At 46.1% G+C, this 15,691-nt stretch overlaps 6 protein-coding genes across 8 annotated transcripts in view; 2 read left to right on the plus strand and 4 right to left on the minus strand.

Annotated features, from left to right (window-relative positions):
• LOC9632795 (probable ribose-5-phosphate isomerase 3, chloroplastic) overlaps positions 1-722 on the minus strand; it is a 1,377-nt gene extending 655 nt beyond the window's left edge. Inside the window, exons 1-6 of the mRNA XM_024672344.1 lie at positions 663-722; positions 477-569; positions 381-422; positions 264-326; positions 120-206; positions 2-43 (exon numbers count right to left, since the gene is read on the minus strand). Coding sequence (XP_024528112.1) covers positions 2-43; positions 120-206; positions 264-326; positions 381-422; positions 477-569; positions 663-722 — 387 coding nt within the window. The remainder of the gene's footprint in view (position 1; positions 44-119; positions 207-263; positions 327-380; positions 423-476; positions 570-662) is intronic.
• A 509-nt stretch (positions 723-1,231) lies between these two features.
• On the plus strand, positions 1,232-3,771 carry LOC9643101 (phospholipase A(1) LCAT3). Its single transcript, XM_002960599.2, has 11 exons — positions 1,232-1,669; positions 1,723-1,814; positions 1,877-1,995; positions 2,052-2,187; positions 2,247-2,298; positions 2,354-2,454; positions 2,515-2,700; positions 2,756-2,913; positions 2,977-3,031; positions 3,085-3,138; positions 3,188-3,771. The coding sequence occupies exons 1-11, from the start codon at positions 1,420-1,422 to the stop codon at positions 3,689-3,691; spliced, it is 1,707 nt and encodes a 568-aa protein (XP_002960645.2). The 5' UTR covers positions 1,232-1,419; the 3' UTR covers positions 3,692-3,771.
• Positions 3,772-4,512: 741 nt separating this feature from the next.
• LOC9632796 (translation initiation factor IF-2) lies at positions 4,513-5,662 on the minus strand. The gene is made up of 3 exons (XM_002961240.2): positions 5,194-5,662; positions 5,021-5,128; positions 4,513-4,962 (listed from the first exon to the last, which is right to left on the minus strand). The coding sequence occupies exons 1-3, from the start codon at positions 5,623-5,625 to the stop codon at positions 4,693-4,695; spliced, it is 810 nt and encodes a 269-aa protein (XP_002961286.2). The 5' UTR covers positions 5,626-5,662; the 3' UTR covers positions 4,513-4,692.
• Positions 5,663-5,713: 51 nt separating this feature from the next.
• LOC112350359 lies at positions 5,714-7,024 on the minus strand. The gene is made up of 2 exons (XM_024686446.1): positions 6,936-7,024; positions 5,714-6,877 (listed from the first exon to the last, which is right to left on the minus strand). The coding sequence occupies exon 2, from the start codon at positions 6,872-6,874 to the stop codon at positions 5,762-5,764; it is 1,113 nt and encodes a 370-aa protein (XP_024542214.1). The 5' UTR covers positions 6,875-6,877; positions 6,936-7,024; the 3' UTR covers positions 5,714-5,761.
• Positions 7,025-7,027: 3 nt separating this feature from the next.
• Positions 7,028-9,473, plus strand: LOC9643102. Of its 2 annotated transcripts, none has more exons than XM_024686073.1 (7): positions 7,028-7,145; positions 7,204-7,275; positions 7,323-7,362; positions 7,421-8,822; positions 8,869-8,950; positions 9,013-9,060; positions 9,119-9,473. In XM_024686073.1, the coding sequence occupies exons 1-7, from the start codon at positions 7,045-7,047 to the stop codon at positions 9,120-9,122; spliced, it is 1,749 nt and encodes a 582-aa protein (XP_024541841.1). In that variant the 5' UTR covers positions 7,028-7,044; the 3' UTR covers positions 9,123-9,473. The 2 variants fall into 2 exon arrangements, with proteins under 2 accessions (XP_024541841.1, XP_024541893.1); XM_024686125.1 differs by having other exon boundaries at positions 7,039-7,145; positions 7,444-8,822.
• A 2,846-nt stretch (positions 9,474-12,319) lies between these two features.
• On the minus strand, positions 12,320-15,678 carry LOC9643103 (ABC transporter B family member 23, mitochondrial). 2 transcript variants are annotated; one of them, XM_024685964.1, is made up of 18 exons: positions 15,420-15,678; positions 15,259-15,348; positions 15,061-15,192; positions 14,792-14,993; positions 14,565-14,725; positions 14,442-14,513; positions 14,316-14,381; positions 14,087-14,260; positions 13,926-13,996; positions 13,767-13,869; positions 13,550-13,714; positions 13,453-13,494; positions 13,314-13,403; positions 13,179-13,247; positions 13,010-13,117; positions 12,859-12,957; positions 12,615-12,786; positions 12,320-12,561 (listed from the first exon to the last, which is right to left on the minus strand). In XM_024685964.1, the coding sequence occupies exons 1-17, from the start codon at positions 15,657-15,659 to the stop codon at positions 12,661-12,663; spliced, it is 2,010 nt and encodes a 669-aa protein (XP_024541732.1). In that variant the 5' UTR covers positions 15,660-15,678; the 3' UTR covers positions 12,320-12,561; positions 12,615-12,660. The 2 variants fall into 2 exon arrangements, 1 of the variants encoding a protein (XP_024541732.1); XR_002993689.1 differs by lacking the exons at positions 12,320-12,561; positions 12,615-12,786 and having other exon boundaries at positions 12,938-12,957; positions 13,010-13,112.
• Between the last annotated feature and the right edge of the window lie 13 nt (positions 15,679-15,691).

The raw sequence follows: 15,691 nt of genomic DNA on the forward strand, positions 1-15,691 counted from the left end.
CGTCCACAACAACGACGAACTTTGACGAAGCTGCTTCCACCATCTATTTTGTTCAAAACCGACCGCAAAAGGAAGGAAGGAACTAGATTGAGAATAAGCAAGGAAAGCAAACTGCGTACTTTCTCACGAAGAAGAGCTCCTCCCCTTCCCTTGACAAGATTAAGATCGGGGTCGACCTCGTCCGCACCATCAATCGCGAGGTCTATCTGCACGAAACGCTCGAGTAGTAAGTGGACGTTGTTGCTTCACAATCTTGGAACAACCTTTGGATGATCATCGAGAACCGAGAGCGGTATTCCGAGTGAAGCCGCTTGCTCAGCAGTTCTCTACACCATTTACACGCACTGGTGAACATCGGAGAGTGATTCTCTTCCCCAAACCTTTGACGTGGGAACTCCAACAATGTTCTTGAGCTTTCCAGACTGAGTAAGTCATTCCAGCCCGTGAGAGCTGTAGAAACATGGAAACGATCGTACCTTCATGAGTTCTCCCAGCTTTGCAACTACAAACGCAGCCGTGGAGCCCGTGCCAAGTCCCAAAACCATTCCACTCTCCACGTACTCGATCGCCTGCATTGCAAAGAAGAAAAGAAAACTTAGAGCTCGAAGTGGAAGAAGAACAAGAATGGAGAAAAGCACGGGAGGAAGGAACGAGAGCGAGACCTTATCAGCAGCCATGGCCTTGAGCTCATCTTGCGTGAGAACTTTGGCTGCTACATTCATCAAACCATTTTCGCAATGCAAGCTTAGAACATATAGAAAAGAAGTCCACTAAAAAGAATAGTTCCAGGGCTGCGCGAAGAGAATTTGGACGAGAGAGGGCAAATGCGAGTGACTAGCATCTACTGCTCTCACCAGAGGCAACGATTGCTCCCATAGAAGTGGACCTTCTCCTCCCGCCGGCGATCCCCCGTGTTCTAGCCCACGAGAATCTGGAGATTCCGGGGGCGAAGCTCCTCCCGCAGCGGCTCCAATCGATCGCGTCCCGGGGCGCGCACGGCGCCACGGAGGCTGCCATAATCGCGGCAGCCATCATTCCAAGGAATATCGCGCCTGGATCCGAGCCATAGCCTTTAGTATTTGTGGTGGTAATATAGTTGGGGGCCCTGGACAGGAATCGAACCCGCGACCGCATATTCCGACCGTTGATTTTGAGGATAGGGTTAGGGCTCTTGGGCACGACCGATTCTCTCTTGCGATTTGACCGCGATCCTAGAAAGTGTTATTCCAGACAAAATATGAGAGAGAATTTAGGGCTCTTGGCACACGTGAAGAATGCGATAGTGGCGGTGTGGCGTGATCGCGTGTCCTTGTGGACTGGCACAGGTGTTGGCGTGGATCGATTGACGCTTGCCAGCATGGCATCCGGGCGGCACGAGCTGCGATGGCGGATTGGGATTGACTCCTAGCGGGATCTATCATGTTTGGCGGGATTTTCGACGAGATTATCAAGAAGATTGAGGAATGGATCTCTGGCAAGGGCCATGGCGGAGACGATGCAGGCGAGCGCGATCTGCTGCCGTTGCTACTCGTGCCTGGGATTGGCGGCTCCATTCTCAATGCCGTGGACGATGACAACAGCGACAATGCCGAGCGCGTTTGGGTGCGCTTGTTCTTTGCGGATCACGAATTCAAGAAGAAGCTGTGGTCGCGCTATGATCCGGCAACGGGTAAGCATTTGAAACTTGAATCGTTTGGGAGGTGGGACGCCATTGCTTTGCAGGGAAAACCTTGTCCTTGGATCCAAAATCTCACATAGAAGTTCCAGACGAGAACTATGGATTGTTTAGTTGTGACATCCTCGACCCCGCTGTGGTAAATGTTTTGGTTCTTTCATTCTATCTTTTTCTCGGCTCACAATTTTTTTTCTCCACCAGTTCATACGTCTAAACATCGTGTATAACTTTCACGATTTGATCGAGCAATTGGAGCAGTGGGGGTACAAGGCAGGCACGACTTTGTTTGGCTATGGCTATGATTTTCGCCAGAGCAACAGGTACTTGGATTTGTGTAAGTTCGCTCGAATTGAAGCTATCTATCGGAATGGAACAGGCTCCCAGAGGCAGTAGATGGTCTTTTACGAAGACTAGAGGCCATACACAAAACCTCAGGTGGGAAGAAAGTTAATATCATTTCTCATTCCATGGGAGGACTTTTAGTGAGATCCCTCTTGGCACTTCATTCTGCTGTAAGAGAAAATTGGCTCCGTAGTTCTCTCGGGCTTATGAGTTTTTGCATTTTTGTCAGAGCTTTGAAAGACTCGTCAATTCTTGGACGACAATCGCGACACCTTTTCAAGGTGAAATGCTGTTTCTTTTTCTTTTTCTTTGTTGCACTGAAACTTGGAATTGCAGGGGCACCGGCGTTTGTGACAGACTGCCTCCTCACTGGAGTGGAATTCCTCAAGGGATGGCAAAAGGAACTGTGGGTTGCAAAGTGGAGCACGCATCAATTGGTAACAAAGCTATCTCTTTCAGCTTTGATTGCTTCAACAGATTTGTTTTGTTCATTTCAGCTTGTCGAATGTCCTTCCGTGTACGAGATGATGGCATCTCTCACGCATGAATGGGAGCGCCCTCCACAATTGCAAGTCTGGAGGCGGCGCAGAAAGCATGATAACAATCCCAAGCACGTCAAGCTACACTCATATGGACCCCTCGAGTGTGTTTCTGTAATGGAAGCTGCACTTAAAGAGAACACGGTTAGTGGTATTCTTTTCTTTCGGTATACTGGTAAACTAAACATTTTCTATGCAGCTGAGTTATGATGACAAGACGATACCCATTCCTTTCAATAGATGCATTCTAGAGTGGGCGAATGAGTCCCGCTGTCTATGGTTCTCTGCAAAGCTTCCAAAAGATTTTAAGTTCTATAACATCTATGGCACTTCATGCAAAACTCCATTCGACGTCTGGTATGTCTTCTTCGTTCTTCATAGCCAACTTTTATTGGTGATTTTTTTTTCCACTGTTTCTAGCTACGGGAGTGAAAAATGCCCTATAGTGGAGCTCAAGGAAATTCTCCATACTGAGGTAATGCGAAGCTCTTTTTTAATGCTTACTCAAAGAAACCTTGGACTTTGCAGGCCGATTTTAAGTATGTGGATGGAGATGGCACTGTGCCATCCGAGTCTTCCAAGGTAACCTTCTGTTTCTATCACCCGGTTCTAAACTCTGCTTTCTTCATAGGCTGATGGATTCACTGCGACTGCGAGGCATGGGGTTCCAGGCAATCATCGTGGTCTACTAAGATCAAATGCGGTGTTCCTCCTCCTCAAAGACATCCTGGAGATCAAAGACAAAGAGAAGAAGCTTGCGGTTCACGCTGCCCCACACAAGTCCGAGGAAGTGATTGAGAAACAAGCACAGTTTTGTCTCAGCGACACTGCCATGTCCCACAAGAACAGCACTTGGGATGCAAACTCCGAGGATAGCCAAGATTACAACAGTGGTAGCGAGAGCGAGGACAACACCGAAAACTCAGTAATATTCACCATTAACACTGAGGATGCTAGAGCTCAAGCTCACGCAAGAGCCACACCTCATGAGCCACACAAAGGCTTTGAGTTCCATCACCTCAGCGTTTCGGCTGCCGGTGTGGCAGAAGGAAGCGATCGAGAAAAGGCTACCATTGCAGTGGAGAAAGCTATGGCTTCTGCCACGGCCAAGCTCATGGCATTGTACAATATGTAAAAAATTGAAAAATACCATGTAAATTTTATCAAAGTGATGTGAGAGGCCAGATGATAATACTAAAGTAATTATTATCAGTATGAACTTTAGAAGTAATAACATGAATAATAGTACTAGGAGTTGTTGAGGTAATAGCAATCATGCCCAAAGGAAAGTTTGTCATTTTTTAAAATATATAATAATAAATAGCTCTTTACCTTTAAATAAATAATTAAATGGCTATAAAATTAAATCAATTTATAGTTAGAGAATTCTAATAATTTGCTACACGTTGCATGTAACAACGCTTGATTTCCTTAATATCTCATCTAGTATTATTGAATAATTTAATAAATAAATAATAATAAACATATTATAATTTATAAATCAAGAATAATTTTATTGTATATCAACTAAAATAAACAAGAATATACTAGGAAGTGAAACATGTTTATAATCATAGATATAAAATTAATCCAAATGAATAATAACCATTAAATAGTAAAATATCCTAGAATATCTATAGATTGCATATCCTGGCCGTTGATCTTGGATATAAAGCCCACAATAGGGCTAGGGTTTGTGGGCGTCTTTTAGGTTAGAATGCGTGCGTTTTCGGTGATGAGATCTTCACACAAGAGCTCCATCTGATGCTCCTCCGGGACATGGAGATACGGTGAATCCACACGAGATTTCTGAGAATTGCGCTTGTTCTGGAGGATGACCGATTTGTCTGATAGATTTATTTGATGTGCAAACATTGGCACTCTAATTTTTTGCTGACAGAACAAATGGTTTTCTCGAAGAAGTGAAGTTGGGGCAGATGATTTCAATCTCTATGTCAAACACCATCTTTCGGGACAGAATTCTTTTGTGTTGACAAAGCATTCGTATGATGCCCCATTTCTTCTTTCGATGATTGCTTCATCTTTACAATGCTCTTGCAAAACAACCCAGGAAGAACAAATCCTTCTTATCCAATCCGGAAAATTTTGCTTCTCATCTATCAGTGTGATGGAAGATTAGCCTTTGCTCTTTCTTCTATCCCAGGCGACGTCTAGCACTGGTCGGACGACGGGCTCGGCAAGCGGCGGCGCCATGGGGACGAAGATTGTAAGAACGCCATCTTGGCAGCCTGCTCTCATGGCATCCAGATTGGAGTTCCCTGGGAGCTGGAACTTCCGGATGAACTTGCCCATTGTGCGCTCTAAACTTATGTAGTAAGCACCGGGTTCATCGTTGCGGGATCGGCCGCCAGAGATCGTCATGAATCGATCGTTGACAACATCGATCTGTCGAGAAAAAGCGATCAAAATCCGAGCTTTGAAACAATCTAGACAGAAGCTCTACCTTGATGTCCGTGTTTCTCAATCCTGGAACGTCTGCTACGAACATATAGGCGTCTGGAAACTCTTTGACATCAACCGCAATGCTCTTGAATGGTGGTTCGCGTTGATCCTGTCCAAGAACAAAAAAAAAAGCTTCTCAAACCATCCAACTCTAGAAACAAGCTTAGAATTTACCTTGTTCAGTGGAGGCGGCTTTGATCCGATCGACACTTTCTTCGCAGTCGCGGGATCCATGCCGCCACTGAGCGTGCAAATCACTTGAAATCCCCTTGGATTGAGGTTGGGATTTCCCTTCTTCCTCTTGAGCCATGCCGCTTCCACACGAACAACCTCGCGCTTGATCAGCTGCCGCTCCGGCGGCTTAGCTTCCGGCTCCTCTCCAGCCACGCTCACCTCTGTCGTCGCTGGCGGAGCAGCCGCCACCGCCGCTGGGGGCTCGGGAGGAGCGATCGCATCCTCCTCGGCTGGTGGTGGATCTGGAGCTCGCGGCTCTGGATCTGCTGCTGGCGCCTGCTCCCGCGGGGATTGCTGTGGCGATTGAGTGGGAGATCTCTGAGTGGGAGATCTCTGCCTGGGAGATCCGGGAGCCGCAGCTTCACTGGCCATCTACTCGAGCGCATCGCTTTCCTCTAGGGCTACGCCCTTTCCCTAAAGCAGCGGTGGAGATCATCCACGCCGGGAGCGACGGTGGCGATTTCTGCGGGAAAATTTTAAATTCAAAAGATCTCAAGAAAAATCTTTGCTAGTTCTTCAAGAGCTCGACCAAATCGCTCTTCTTCATCTTCGAGAATCCAGTGAGGCCCCGAGATTTGGCGATGGATCTCAAGCTCACCACTGTTAGCTTGGCGAGATCCACTTGCTCCTCGATCGATGCTTCTTGGGGCTGTTCTTCGTTCTCTTCAATCGCTGACGATGAAGCTACGATTTGCTCTTCCTGCTGCTGGAGGATCTCTCCGCCAGCTTCATCACTCTCGGTTTCCGAGTCGGTCTCGTCCTCGCTCGATCCACCATCTTCCAAATCCTCGCCCTCTTCCTGCTGTTCTTGGTCATCCACTGCCAACTTGGTCGATCCTTTCAGCTGAGACGACGAAGAAGGCGCTGGAGCCCCCGCCGTGGAGACCGACTGGAGCTTCTTGAGGATCGAAGAGAATGGCACTGGATCCACGATTCCAGCTCCGCCTTGGACTGGAAGCTGCCGGATGATCTTGTTACTCGGCTTGTTCCTCCGGGTTGGCGGTGGTGGGTTCCTCGTCGCCACTCCCAGGGTCTTGACCAGCGTCTGGAGCTGCTGGATGGATTTCTCCTGCTGGGCGCTGAGCTTGGGAGCCGCGAAGGCATCGCCCTCTTTCGCCTGGCCGACGTTCTTTGGGAAGATCTTGTCAAACCAGGCATCCGCGTCCTTGGAGGATTGATCCTGCTGGGACTCTCCGCTAGGCCTGCTCGTGCTCGCGGCCTCGAACAAGCTCGCCCACTTGGACGCCTTGCCCTGTTCCTCGATCGCATTGCTCGCCTCCACCATAACCAGTGAAGAAGAAGAAGACGATTCACTCTTTCTTCCACCATCGCTTCCCTGCCGAGAATGTCGCGATTCCACCGGCCCTGTCTCGAGATCCGTGAATGGAACGCAGCGGAGAGGCCGCCGCGCCGGGACTGGCGATTGCTTGACAAAGAGCGATGGCGGCTTGACGGGGCAGGCTAGCTCCCCATTTTTCCGGAGCGAGGATTTCTTCTTCCTGGTGGCCTCGATCAGTACTACCGGCAGCGCTCCTCGCAGCGCCACGGGGAGAGATTTGGCGGCCGAATGGGGGCGATGGTGGTGATACATTTTCGGAGAAGCGGCGCTCCGCGAGGTCATGGCCTGGAAACAGAGAACGCGATTAGGCCTTCCTAGCGCTGCGATGGCTGCGCAGACTTACCAGCTCCCAGGACAGCTCCACCGCGATCGCTCGCTCCTCCTCATCCGGAAGAAGAAATATTTCGATTCCTATCCAGGAGTTTTAGGGTTCTTGAGAAATAAAGAGCTCAATGGCGGAGGAGGACCACGACTGGGACGCGCTGCGAAAGGATGCCACGAAGCTCATGGCGGCGATCTATTTCCAGGAGCAGCAGCTCGTCCTCAAGCGCAGGTAAAGCAGCTAGAGTCGCTGGTAATAGATCGCGATCGCGCTTCTTGCTTGTTTGTAGATGGCTGGGACGAAATTGGCCCGAGACAACGCTGCGCGTCATGGATAAATGCGCGTTTGTTGACGATGAGAAGTAACTATTCCTCGCTGCTCGTTTTATTTCTTCTTTCTTCTTTGTAGATGTATTGCTGAGTCGTTTCTACGGAGGGATGATAGTAGCGTAAGTTCTTGGATTTCTTTCACTTTTTTTTTCTTTTCTATCAGTGCTACATTTCTAGGATGGCTACTCTCTGATCCACAGCGTAATCGAGACAGCACTCGACCATTTGAAAGAAGGAGACGATGATAGTGAGAATGCTCTGGACGTAAACAATCTGGACGGGCTCTCGAATCTCGAAATCCTGGAAGGTCTGCCCAAGCTGATAAAAACTCTACGCTTCTCAGAGGTGTCAGCCTTGTTCTCGACGCTCACGCAAGACACAAAGAAAAGGAAGTATCGGGCTTGGCTGGAGCGTTCCATCCTGCAAAAGGTCGGGCTTAGACTGGGCGAGTCTGGAGAACAGGGGCTGGAAAACGTAGTGAAGTTCTTACGAGGCTTGAAGGGATCGCGAGGGAAACGAAAACGAATACGGTATGATACGGAAAAGCTTCCGGGATCCACAGCAATGGAGCTACCTCGGTTTCCGGAGGGGTGTAGTCGTATAGAAGCTGCGAAGTTGACACTCCCGACGCTACAGGACTTGCCACATCGCTGCTTGCGTGCGATGGCGGATCTCTTGTCCGAGCAGCCTTACGAGCAACAGCAACTATACGTCGTCAAGATCGGCGGTACCCGAGCAAAACTTGTGGTGCGCGTCACAAGACTTTGCGAGAACTTCTTGGAAGAGGCTTCGGATGGCTTGCCACGGCCTTTGCAGAGGGCCTTGCGGGTGATCAGTCTCCATGCACGTGAAGTTCAGGGGCACGACAACCAGCTTGTGTTGAAGCTAGATGCTCTACACCCGGACACCGAGCTGCTGCAAACAAAGCTACTCTCGGCCATCGCCCAGCTCCACGCACTTCCATTCGAAGAACTGGAGGCGGTGTATGAGACTTTGACACAAACCAAGAAGAACACGATGAAACATCCAGGAGTTTACGTCGAGTCCATCAAGAACATACTACGCGAGGCGCTCTACAGATGTACGCGTCAGACGGTACCCGAGTCCGTGCAAGAGGCCGTGGACATGGTAGTGGCAGCCAGACCGCGAAGTCTCAAGTTTTCAAGCGTAGCTGACACCCGGAACCCGAAGCGCAAGGAAGCAGAAGTGGAGGCTGTGCTGAATCTTAGCAGCGAGCTGGCGCAAGTGAGCTGGGAGTGGATCGAAACACAAATGTCCGCCAAACAGGCCGACGCCGACGACGCTGACGACGATGACTTCGACACCTTCGACTACAGCTTATGCTCGTCCCAGCTCAAGATCGAAGAGAATCCGGAAGAAAAGGGGAAGATCAACTTCGAGGATGACGAGCAGGTGGATTCAGTCGACAAGGATGTCACTGGAGTTGCCGACGAGACTGCTGCGCTTGCGTATGTTCTGATCGGGCGAGCCATGAAGGAGAAACTGGCTGGAGCTCTCGGACCTCGCGCTACAAAGTACCTTCGAAGCGGCGGGGAAGTATTTGGAGACGTTGAGACAGGTTAGTAGCGTCTATCGTTTTCTTTTACGCTCACAAGCTTTTGCAGAGCCAACGACGTATGGAGGCCACGAGACTGAAGCTGACATGGTGCTCTCGATTGTAAAGGAGCTGCCATCGCTACCAGAGAGGTAATCAACGCAGTTATATTCTTTCAAGTAGATCCCAATCGATCCACTTTGGTTTCGTGTAGCGTCGTCCACAACATTGAAGTTCGACTGAAGGAACTCAAGCAGCAAAAGTGAGTCTCAAGCTCGATGTTGTCAGTCTGATCTCGACTTGTTTCTTCCATTCTGTAGATAGAAATCTCCGGACAACCAGGGGAAAAACCTCGTGCACAGCTTTCGTGAGATGCAACTTGGAACTTCCGGCTCGTTTTGACTTCGTAGAACTCGGCCAGCTGCCACAAGGCTTTACAGGCCGACTCAAAGTCGACAAAACTTACCGCGAAAACCGAGGTGCAAGAAAGCTAAAGTTTCCAGACTTGTGAGCCTATGGAGAATTGCAGTAAGATAGAATTTCAAGGACTAGTCTGTGAGATTAAAAGCGCAAGAAAGCCAAACTTTCCAGACCTGTGAGCCTGGAGAATTGCTCTTAGGACTGTATGAACTACTTTGTGAGATTAAAAGCACTTCTAACTTTTACAGTCTGAAACGCTATAAAATGTCACTGAATTGGGATCTGTAGTGTGAACATAGCATCCAATGAATGCCCATGAGGACCAGCCATGCCATCCAGAAGTTTCATAATATCCACTCCCTTTGAAAACTATAACATAAAAAGTTGTTCGTTTTCTAATAAAATAAGTATTCTCAACAAGGGGAAAAGGCTCTTGTTTGTAATAGAAATCTTTAGAGCCATCATGTATAAAAACGTTCACGTCTTGGGAATGCTGGTAATATTTTAAATGGCACTTCATTTCAGTCTCCCAATCATCATCTGCACAATCTGGATTAACATCAACAGCGTGACCTTTCAAGCCAATAATAATCAAAGTAAGCACTGTGCACACAAAATAGCTTGCCATTTGTGTATTTGAATGGCTGATTTGGGATATTATTTCTGGCTATTGCACTAGGATACAAAATATTAAAGTTAAAAGTCCAAGAAACAGCTAATCATATTTATTTTATATGGTAATTTAGTCACTTTTGTCTACTTGGACATGGAGTTCGTCCTGACATTAGGAGCCATGGAAGTTTGCTCTGGATATAATAAAATAAAAATTAGAATTTTCTAAGGAACTCTGTTTTTATAGCTTTCAATATTGTAAAAAATCATTAAGCTGCTACTTAGCAGTAAATGCCAAGCCATGCCACCCAGATGTTTTATAGTATGCATTAGCTTAAAAAAAATTATAACACTAAAAGTCTGGCAAAAGAAATTTTAGAAACAAGTGTATTTTATGTTTGAAAGATTGACATTTATTGTTTATAAAATGTTCACAGGTAATGATCTAGATGACACTTCATTTTTAGCATTGTTACAGCCTGAATTAACATTATGAACTTTTGAGGTAATAGCAAGATTAACAATAGTATGAACTTTTGAAGTAAAATGATTGATACGACAGAAAATCATAGAAAAAAAGTTAAATAAGTCTAGAATAAAAAACCTTTAAATAAAGAATATTAAATATAATGGCTGAAAAATAAAATAAAATGATAGGTTTTTAATAATTATAAATTATAGTTAAATTAAACTCTAAATGACTTTTTAGTTAAAAAATATGAAGTCTTGTCAAATATGTATAAGGAGTCAAATTCATTCTCAGCAAACTGTTGTATGTTATGACTTGACTATATATTTGTAATTTTAGTAGGTGTTGAAAGTTGGAATTTAATTTTGTTATGAAAACATTATAAGATCTGGAAATAAAACAATTTGATCTGAATATTTAAATATGATTGGTTATAAAAAAACTGTCACAGTCTATATATAGCCTTGGAAAAACTTTAACAATACAATAATACTAATAATTATTATATAATTTAACAATATTTCTAATTTCTAAATGGGTTTAAACTTATTCTAATAATCAAAAAACTCTATAAGCTTTTCTTAGATTGCTCTAAGATGGTCTAGGTGGTGTTCTCACGTTAGTTTTAAGTGATATCTTTGATCTTTGTTAGATCCGGAATGCACTTTAAGGACGAAATACTAACATATTCTGGTTCGGATGCTTCTCGAGCCATGGAGATTCCCAGCATTCCCACTGCCTTTGCAAAAGAGTAATGCGTGTTTTGCGAGTATGGAGTGATAGCATTCTATAGAAACAGAGAAGATTGGGTCAAAGGTTGATGGAACTCTAGCGATAGATTGGACGTTTGTTATTGTCATTATTGGAGACTAGGAATTTCCCAGCGAGGTAGTCTCGCGCATTTCACGTATTAGCAGTGTCACTGATGCTAAGTTTGAATGTTTGACGCCAAAGAAATAGCGTGAACTCTTTAGTAGAGGAGAGCCACACCGCAAGGTCCACCTACCAAAACAACTCGTGTTCTAAGAGCCTCACGCACATATTCTCTCTCTCTCCCCTCGCCAGGAGCGCGCTATAAGTCGATCGATTGATTCACCAGAGGGTATCACCACCACGGCATTCAAAGGAGGGAGAGAGAAACTCTTCATCTATCGAATGGAATTCCTCGGCGCGAGGGGCTGCTTCTCATGGCGGCGGTGCGCCCGGGTGTTGCTGGCGGTGGCGCTGCTGCTGCCTCAGATGGCTCATCGTTCCGTCTCGTCGTCGCTGCTTGTTCCAGCGGAGATCTCTGCGTCTAGTCGCCTGGGATGCAACCAGTACCAGCTGCTGACGTGCTTGGGATCGCAGAGCGGCGCCCCGCAGGACGATTGCTGCGATGCCATCCGCAACGTTCTTAATCCAGGGTGCGTTTGCAGCCCCGAGTATCCGGGTAGAACAGTCATCAAGTCGCTTCTCCCCATTGCCCAGTCGTGCCAAGTGCAGCTCGACGTTGGCGAGCGCTGCCACCACTCGTGAATATATGATAGAAATCTCTGAATCTATCCTAGTGTGTAAGTTCCAGTGAAATAAATTTACATAAAATTGATTAAAAAAGGAAGAGAGAAATAGTTTCTTTATTTTAGAAAAATCTATTTTGATATTTCCTTAAATATCATAAACCAGCTAGGACCAATTATACAATAAAACCAAAATAGCAGCATAGAGACTATGCATTATTGATTATCAGATGATTGATCATAAAATTTGAGATATAAATGTATTTGTTCCAAGTTTCTCTGCAGGACATAACATGCTACTTTTTGTTATTTCTATATTATTTCCTATTCCAGCTTTGGCTGTAGCAAAGGTTACTCATGTTTTTCTCTTTTCACGTAATTACTAACAATATCATTATCCAGGATAAAGAATGCACATATGGTGTTAATATTAAAACTGGCTGTGTTCAATGGGCAGGAACTGATGCTGATGTAGATGTAACATTCACTACACTATTAGGAACCAGTGTCCAATTCACCCTGGATAATCCTGGCATAGATGACTTTGAGATTTGCTCACTATCAACATTCACAGGATTGGTAGCAAATTGCCTCCAAGCATTTGATCCAGTGTGTAGAATGGTGCTGCACCACAATAACAAAGGAAAGAATCCTGGCTGGTTTGTAGACTGGGTGGAATACATCCCACCATTCTCTCAAAACCACATGTCTAGGCCAGTGTCATTTAACGTGAACGCATGGCTTCAAGACAATAGCCTCACATACACTGCAGATGCTTGTTAAGAAACTGATAAACTCACAATAATGATATGGACTTACTTTGCTTCAGTGTCTTTTTGTTTGATCCAAAGATTTGATTTTGTTGTTATTGCTTCACGAGCTTTCTCTGGCTTTCCGACTCTTGCAGTGCCCACATTCTGGAGTACATTCCCTTCATTTCCAGGAGCTTGTGATGCGTGCCTTGCTCCACGATCACTCCAGCGTCTAGCACCTGAAAAGGTGGAAGTGGAAATGGAAATGGTTGATCGAGATTAAGGAAACTAGAGGGGATAGTTTTCGCTACCAGGATTTTGTCACAGTGCATGATAGTCGAAAGGCGATGCGCGACAAAGACGCAGGTCCGACCTGTTGCCAGTTCCTTGAGAGAGTTTAAGATAGCCGCCTGCGCAGACGAAAAAACTCAGACGGGACAGATGCAAACTTAGAAAACGGACCTCCGTTGTTGAATCCAGTGCACTGGTTGCTTCGTCACACACTAGTAATCTTGGGGCCTTAAGAAACGCTCTAGCAATGGCCACCCTTTGCTTCTCACCGCCACTAAGCTGAAAGTTTCATCAGTCATGGCATCAATAGTTTTTACCCTTTTAGAAAAAATAATTGTACCTTCAGGCCCCGTTCGCCAACAGCACTGTTGTATAAATCCGGCATTTGCAACACAGTATCGTGCAGTCTCTGCATCCATGAGTATCACAAAACACTAGAGCTAAAGGAGAAGGAAAAACGAAAAAAAACGCCTACCGCTTGTTTGGCCGCATTGACAACTTCTTCTTCTTTTGCCGAGGGTCGACCGTATAGAATGTTTTTTGAAATTGTGTCGTTAAAAAGCACCTGCAATACACCGGTCACTAATAAGGAGTAATTTCAGGATAAGGCATACCGTTTCCTGAGGAACAACTGCAACTGCCCTACGGAGTGACGCCTGGAAGTCCAACAAAATAAAAAAGAAGCACAAAAATGCAAGACATTGTTCAGACCTGTGTTATGGAACGTAAGTCTTGACCATCAAACGAAAGCCTGCCGCTTTCAGGGTCATATAGACGAAGGAGCAGCTTCAATATTGTAGACTTTCCAGATCCAGATGGTCCAACAATCGCTAGACTTTGACCAGGAAGAACTTCAAACGAAACTCCATGCAAGACCTGTTACATGCGTTATAAAATGGAAGGGACAAACAAACACAAACTTGGTTACTTTTCTCGATGAGTAGCTAAACTGGAGATCGTGCGCCTTCAAATGAAGTCCTTTGCTGTTGTAAGGAAGATCTATGGTACCATCCTTGAGCATCGGTTTTCGTCTGGACCAAACACTGTCAGTTAAAACAATGGATTCTTCATGTGAGATACTCAGAACCTTAAAATTCCGAAGAGGGACTCCAGATCAACAAGCGACTGCCGAAGCTCTCTGTAAATGAACCCCAGAAACTGTAAATCCATGTTGAGAAAATGTTACACCTTGAAAAAGAATTCCTGGTTCGCTATGTAAATTGAAAAAAAAAGGTTCGACTTACTAACCTGTAGCGGTCCAGAGAGTTGAAGTATCAAACCATTAGCCAACACAAGATCTCCGACGGTGATAATGCCTTGAGACACCTGAAACCCGGCAAGTCCCATTACGACCGCGATTCCAACAGCCTGAATGAGAGCTTGACCCGCATTTAGCGCCGCTACCAGCTTTTCCGAGTCAAGCTAGTGAGGAAAGAAATCAGTGACAATTGCGAACTAGATTGAAATAAGAACATACCGCTGCGTTTTGATAATTTTGAAGCAGAGCATCGTACTGCATAACTTCTAGCTTTTGATTGTTGAACTGCAGAGAATCATGATATCAAAGGACAAATAGGAAAAGAAGAAAACGGAAGTTGCAAACCTGTACAACAGTTTCGTAGTTCAGCAAGGCATCCACGGCTTTACCGGAGGCCAGTTCGTCCAGCTTATTCACCTAGACAAGCAGCGCCAGTAAATAGGAGCGCAAACACACGATTGTACTTGCCTCCTTTCGACTCAATGCAGCAGCTTGCGTAATGTAAAACGTCCAGGCTACGTACGCAGTGAACGTTACCACTACAACAGCAGCAACAATCGGGCTAACTTGTTTTGCTAGAAGCCCGCAGACTAGAAGGAGCTCCAAAATTGTTGGTACAAAAGTAAAAACTGCAGAAGCATCAAAAGACGATAAGACTTTAGAACAAGAAACAATGGCCGAGGAGAAGACTTTACCTACAGCTCGGAAGATGCTCATCACACTTCTCTGAGCTCGATCTAGAATACGAGACAGGGCGCCTGTTCTTCTCTCGAGATGGAAAGACAGGTCGAGCCCGAGGACGTGTTCCAGCAGCTGAACTCCCACTCTGCGACCGGTAGCAAAACCGAGTGGAGCAAAAATCAAATACCTCGTCTCGTTGAGTCCTGCACTAAGGGCCTTCAACGCATGCCTGCTATCAGAAACATGCTAGAAAAGAAGGAAGAATATAGTGCAGCAAGAGTACCTTGCTTAAAGCCGAGAAAACCAGCGCCAAGACGGCAAACTTCACCTGTTGTGTCGATAGAGCTTTGGCTGGCGCTTGAGCGAGGACGTCCATTCCCCATTTAAAGAACAAAGGACCAGCAAGCCCCGCTGCCTGTTCGAAACGCAAGAGCATAAAGGAACAAGGAAGAAAAGAAAGAGAGCAAAGTTTTCGACATACTTTTCCAGCAAACAAAAAGCTCACAGCGACGATGAGCCGCCATCCCAAGTTGCTATCCCCGGATGCCAATCTCCAGAGGTAAGGAATGACCTGCGAATCAATCGGAAAAGAAGAAGAAGGACAAAGCTAGAAGTTTTCCATCGAGAGAATTGGCAAGTTACCGTAGAAAGGGATGCCTCCACCGGTGGCGTCGGCAATGGAGCGAGAGGTGGAACCTTTGCGGGCTTCTTGTCGAATGGAATGGCGACATTACCAGAAGCAGCAGCGGCGTGGATTGGAGGCAGGCAATGGCGACGCCGTTGCTGCTGCTGCTTGTGAGATCCTCCGCAAGTCCAGACGCGACGATTTGGCGTGGCAATGGCAAGCGCGGAGACAGCTCGAGCGCTTAGCACGCTCGTCATGCCGCCCTAAAACAGAGACTTAAAATGCAGCC

Source organism: Selaginella moellendorffii, unplaced genomic scaffold (assembly GCF_000143415.4).
Source record: "Selaginella moellendorffii unplaced genomic scaffold, v1.0 SELMOscaffold_0, whole genome shotgun sequence".
Taxonomy (NCBI): Eukaryota; Viridiplantae; Streptophyta; class Lycopodiopsida; order Selaginellales; family Selaginellaceae; genus Selaginella; species Selaginella moellendorffii.

Excerpts from the sequence above, each read along its gene's own strand:
- LOC9643101 (XM_002960599.2), top strand. The coding sequence starts at position 1,420 with ATGTTTGGCGGGATTTTCGACGAGATTATCAAGAAGATTGAGGAATGG. Across the intron at positions 2,914-2,976 it reads AAAACTCCATTCGACGTCTG|CTACGGGAGTGAAAAATGCC; the intron begins GTATGTCTTCTT and ends CACTGTTTCTAG. Across the intron at positions 3,032-3,084 it reads AGGAAATTCTCCATACTGAG|GCCGATTTTAAGTATGTGGA; the intron begins GTAATGCGAAGC and ends TGGACTTTGCAG.
- LOC112350359 (XM_024686446.1), bottom strand. The coding sequence starts at position 6,874 with ATGACCTCGCGGAGCGCCGCTTCTCCGAAAATGTATCACCACCATCGC.
- LOC9632796 (XM_002961240.2), bottom strand. The coding sequence starts at position 5,625 with ATGGCCAGTGAAGCTGCGGCTCCCGGATCTCCCAGGCAGAGATCTCCC. Across the intron at positions 5,129-5,193 it reads AGCCGCCTCCACTGAACAAG|GATCAACGCGAACCACCATT; the intron begins GTAAATTCTAAG and ends GTTCTTGGACAG. Across the intron at positions 4,963-5,020 it reads TGAGAAACACGGACATCAAG|ATCGATGTTGTCAACGATCG; the intron begins GTAGAGCTTCTG and ends TTTTCTCGACAG.
- LOC9643103 (XM_024685964.1), bottom strand. The coding sequence starts at position 15,659 with ATGACGAGCGTGCTAAGCGCTCGAGCTGTCTCCGCGCTTGCCATTGCC. Across the intron at positions 14,994-15,060 it reads TTTTCTCGGCTTTAAGCAAG|GCCCTTAGTGCAGGACTCAA; the intron begins GTACTCTTGCTG and ends CATGCGTTGAAG. Across the intron at positions 13,404-13,452 it reads CAGTTGTTCCTCAGGAAACG|GTGCTTTTTAACGACACAAT; the intron begins GTATGCCTTATC and ends GGTGTATTGCAG.
- LOC9643102 (XM_024686073.1), top strand. The coding sequence starts at position 7,045 with ATGGCGGAGGAGGACCACGACTGGGACGCGCTGCGAAAGGATGCCACG. Across the intron at positions 7,146-7,203 it reads CAGCTCGTCCTCAAGCGCAG|ATGGCTGGGACGAAATTGGC; the intron begins GTAAAGCAGCTA and ends GCTTGTTTGTAG. Across the intron at positions 8,823-8,868 it reads ATTTGGAGACGTTGAGACAG|AGCCAACGACGTATGGAGGC; the intron begins GTTAGTAGCGTC and ends AAGCTTTTGCAG.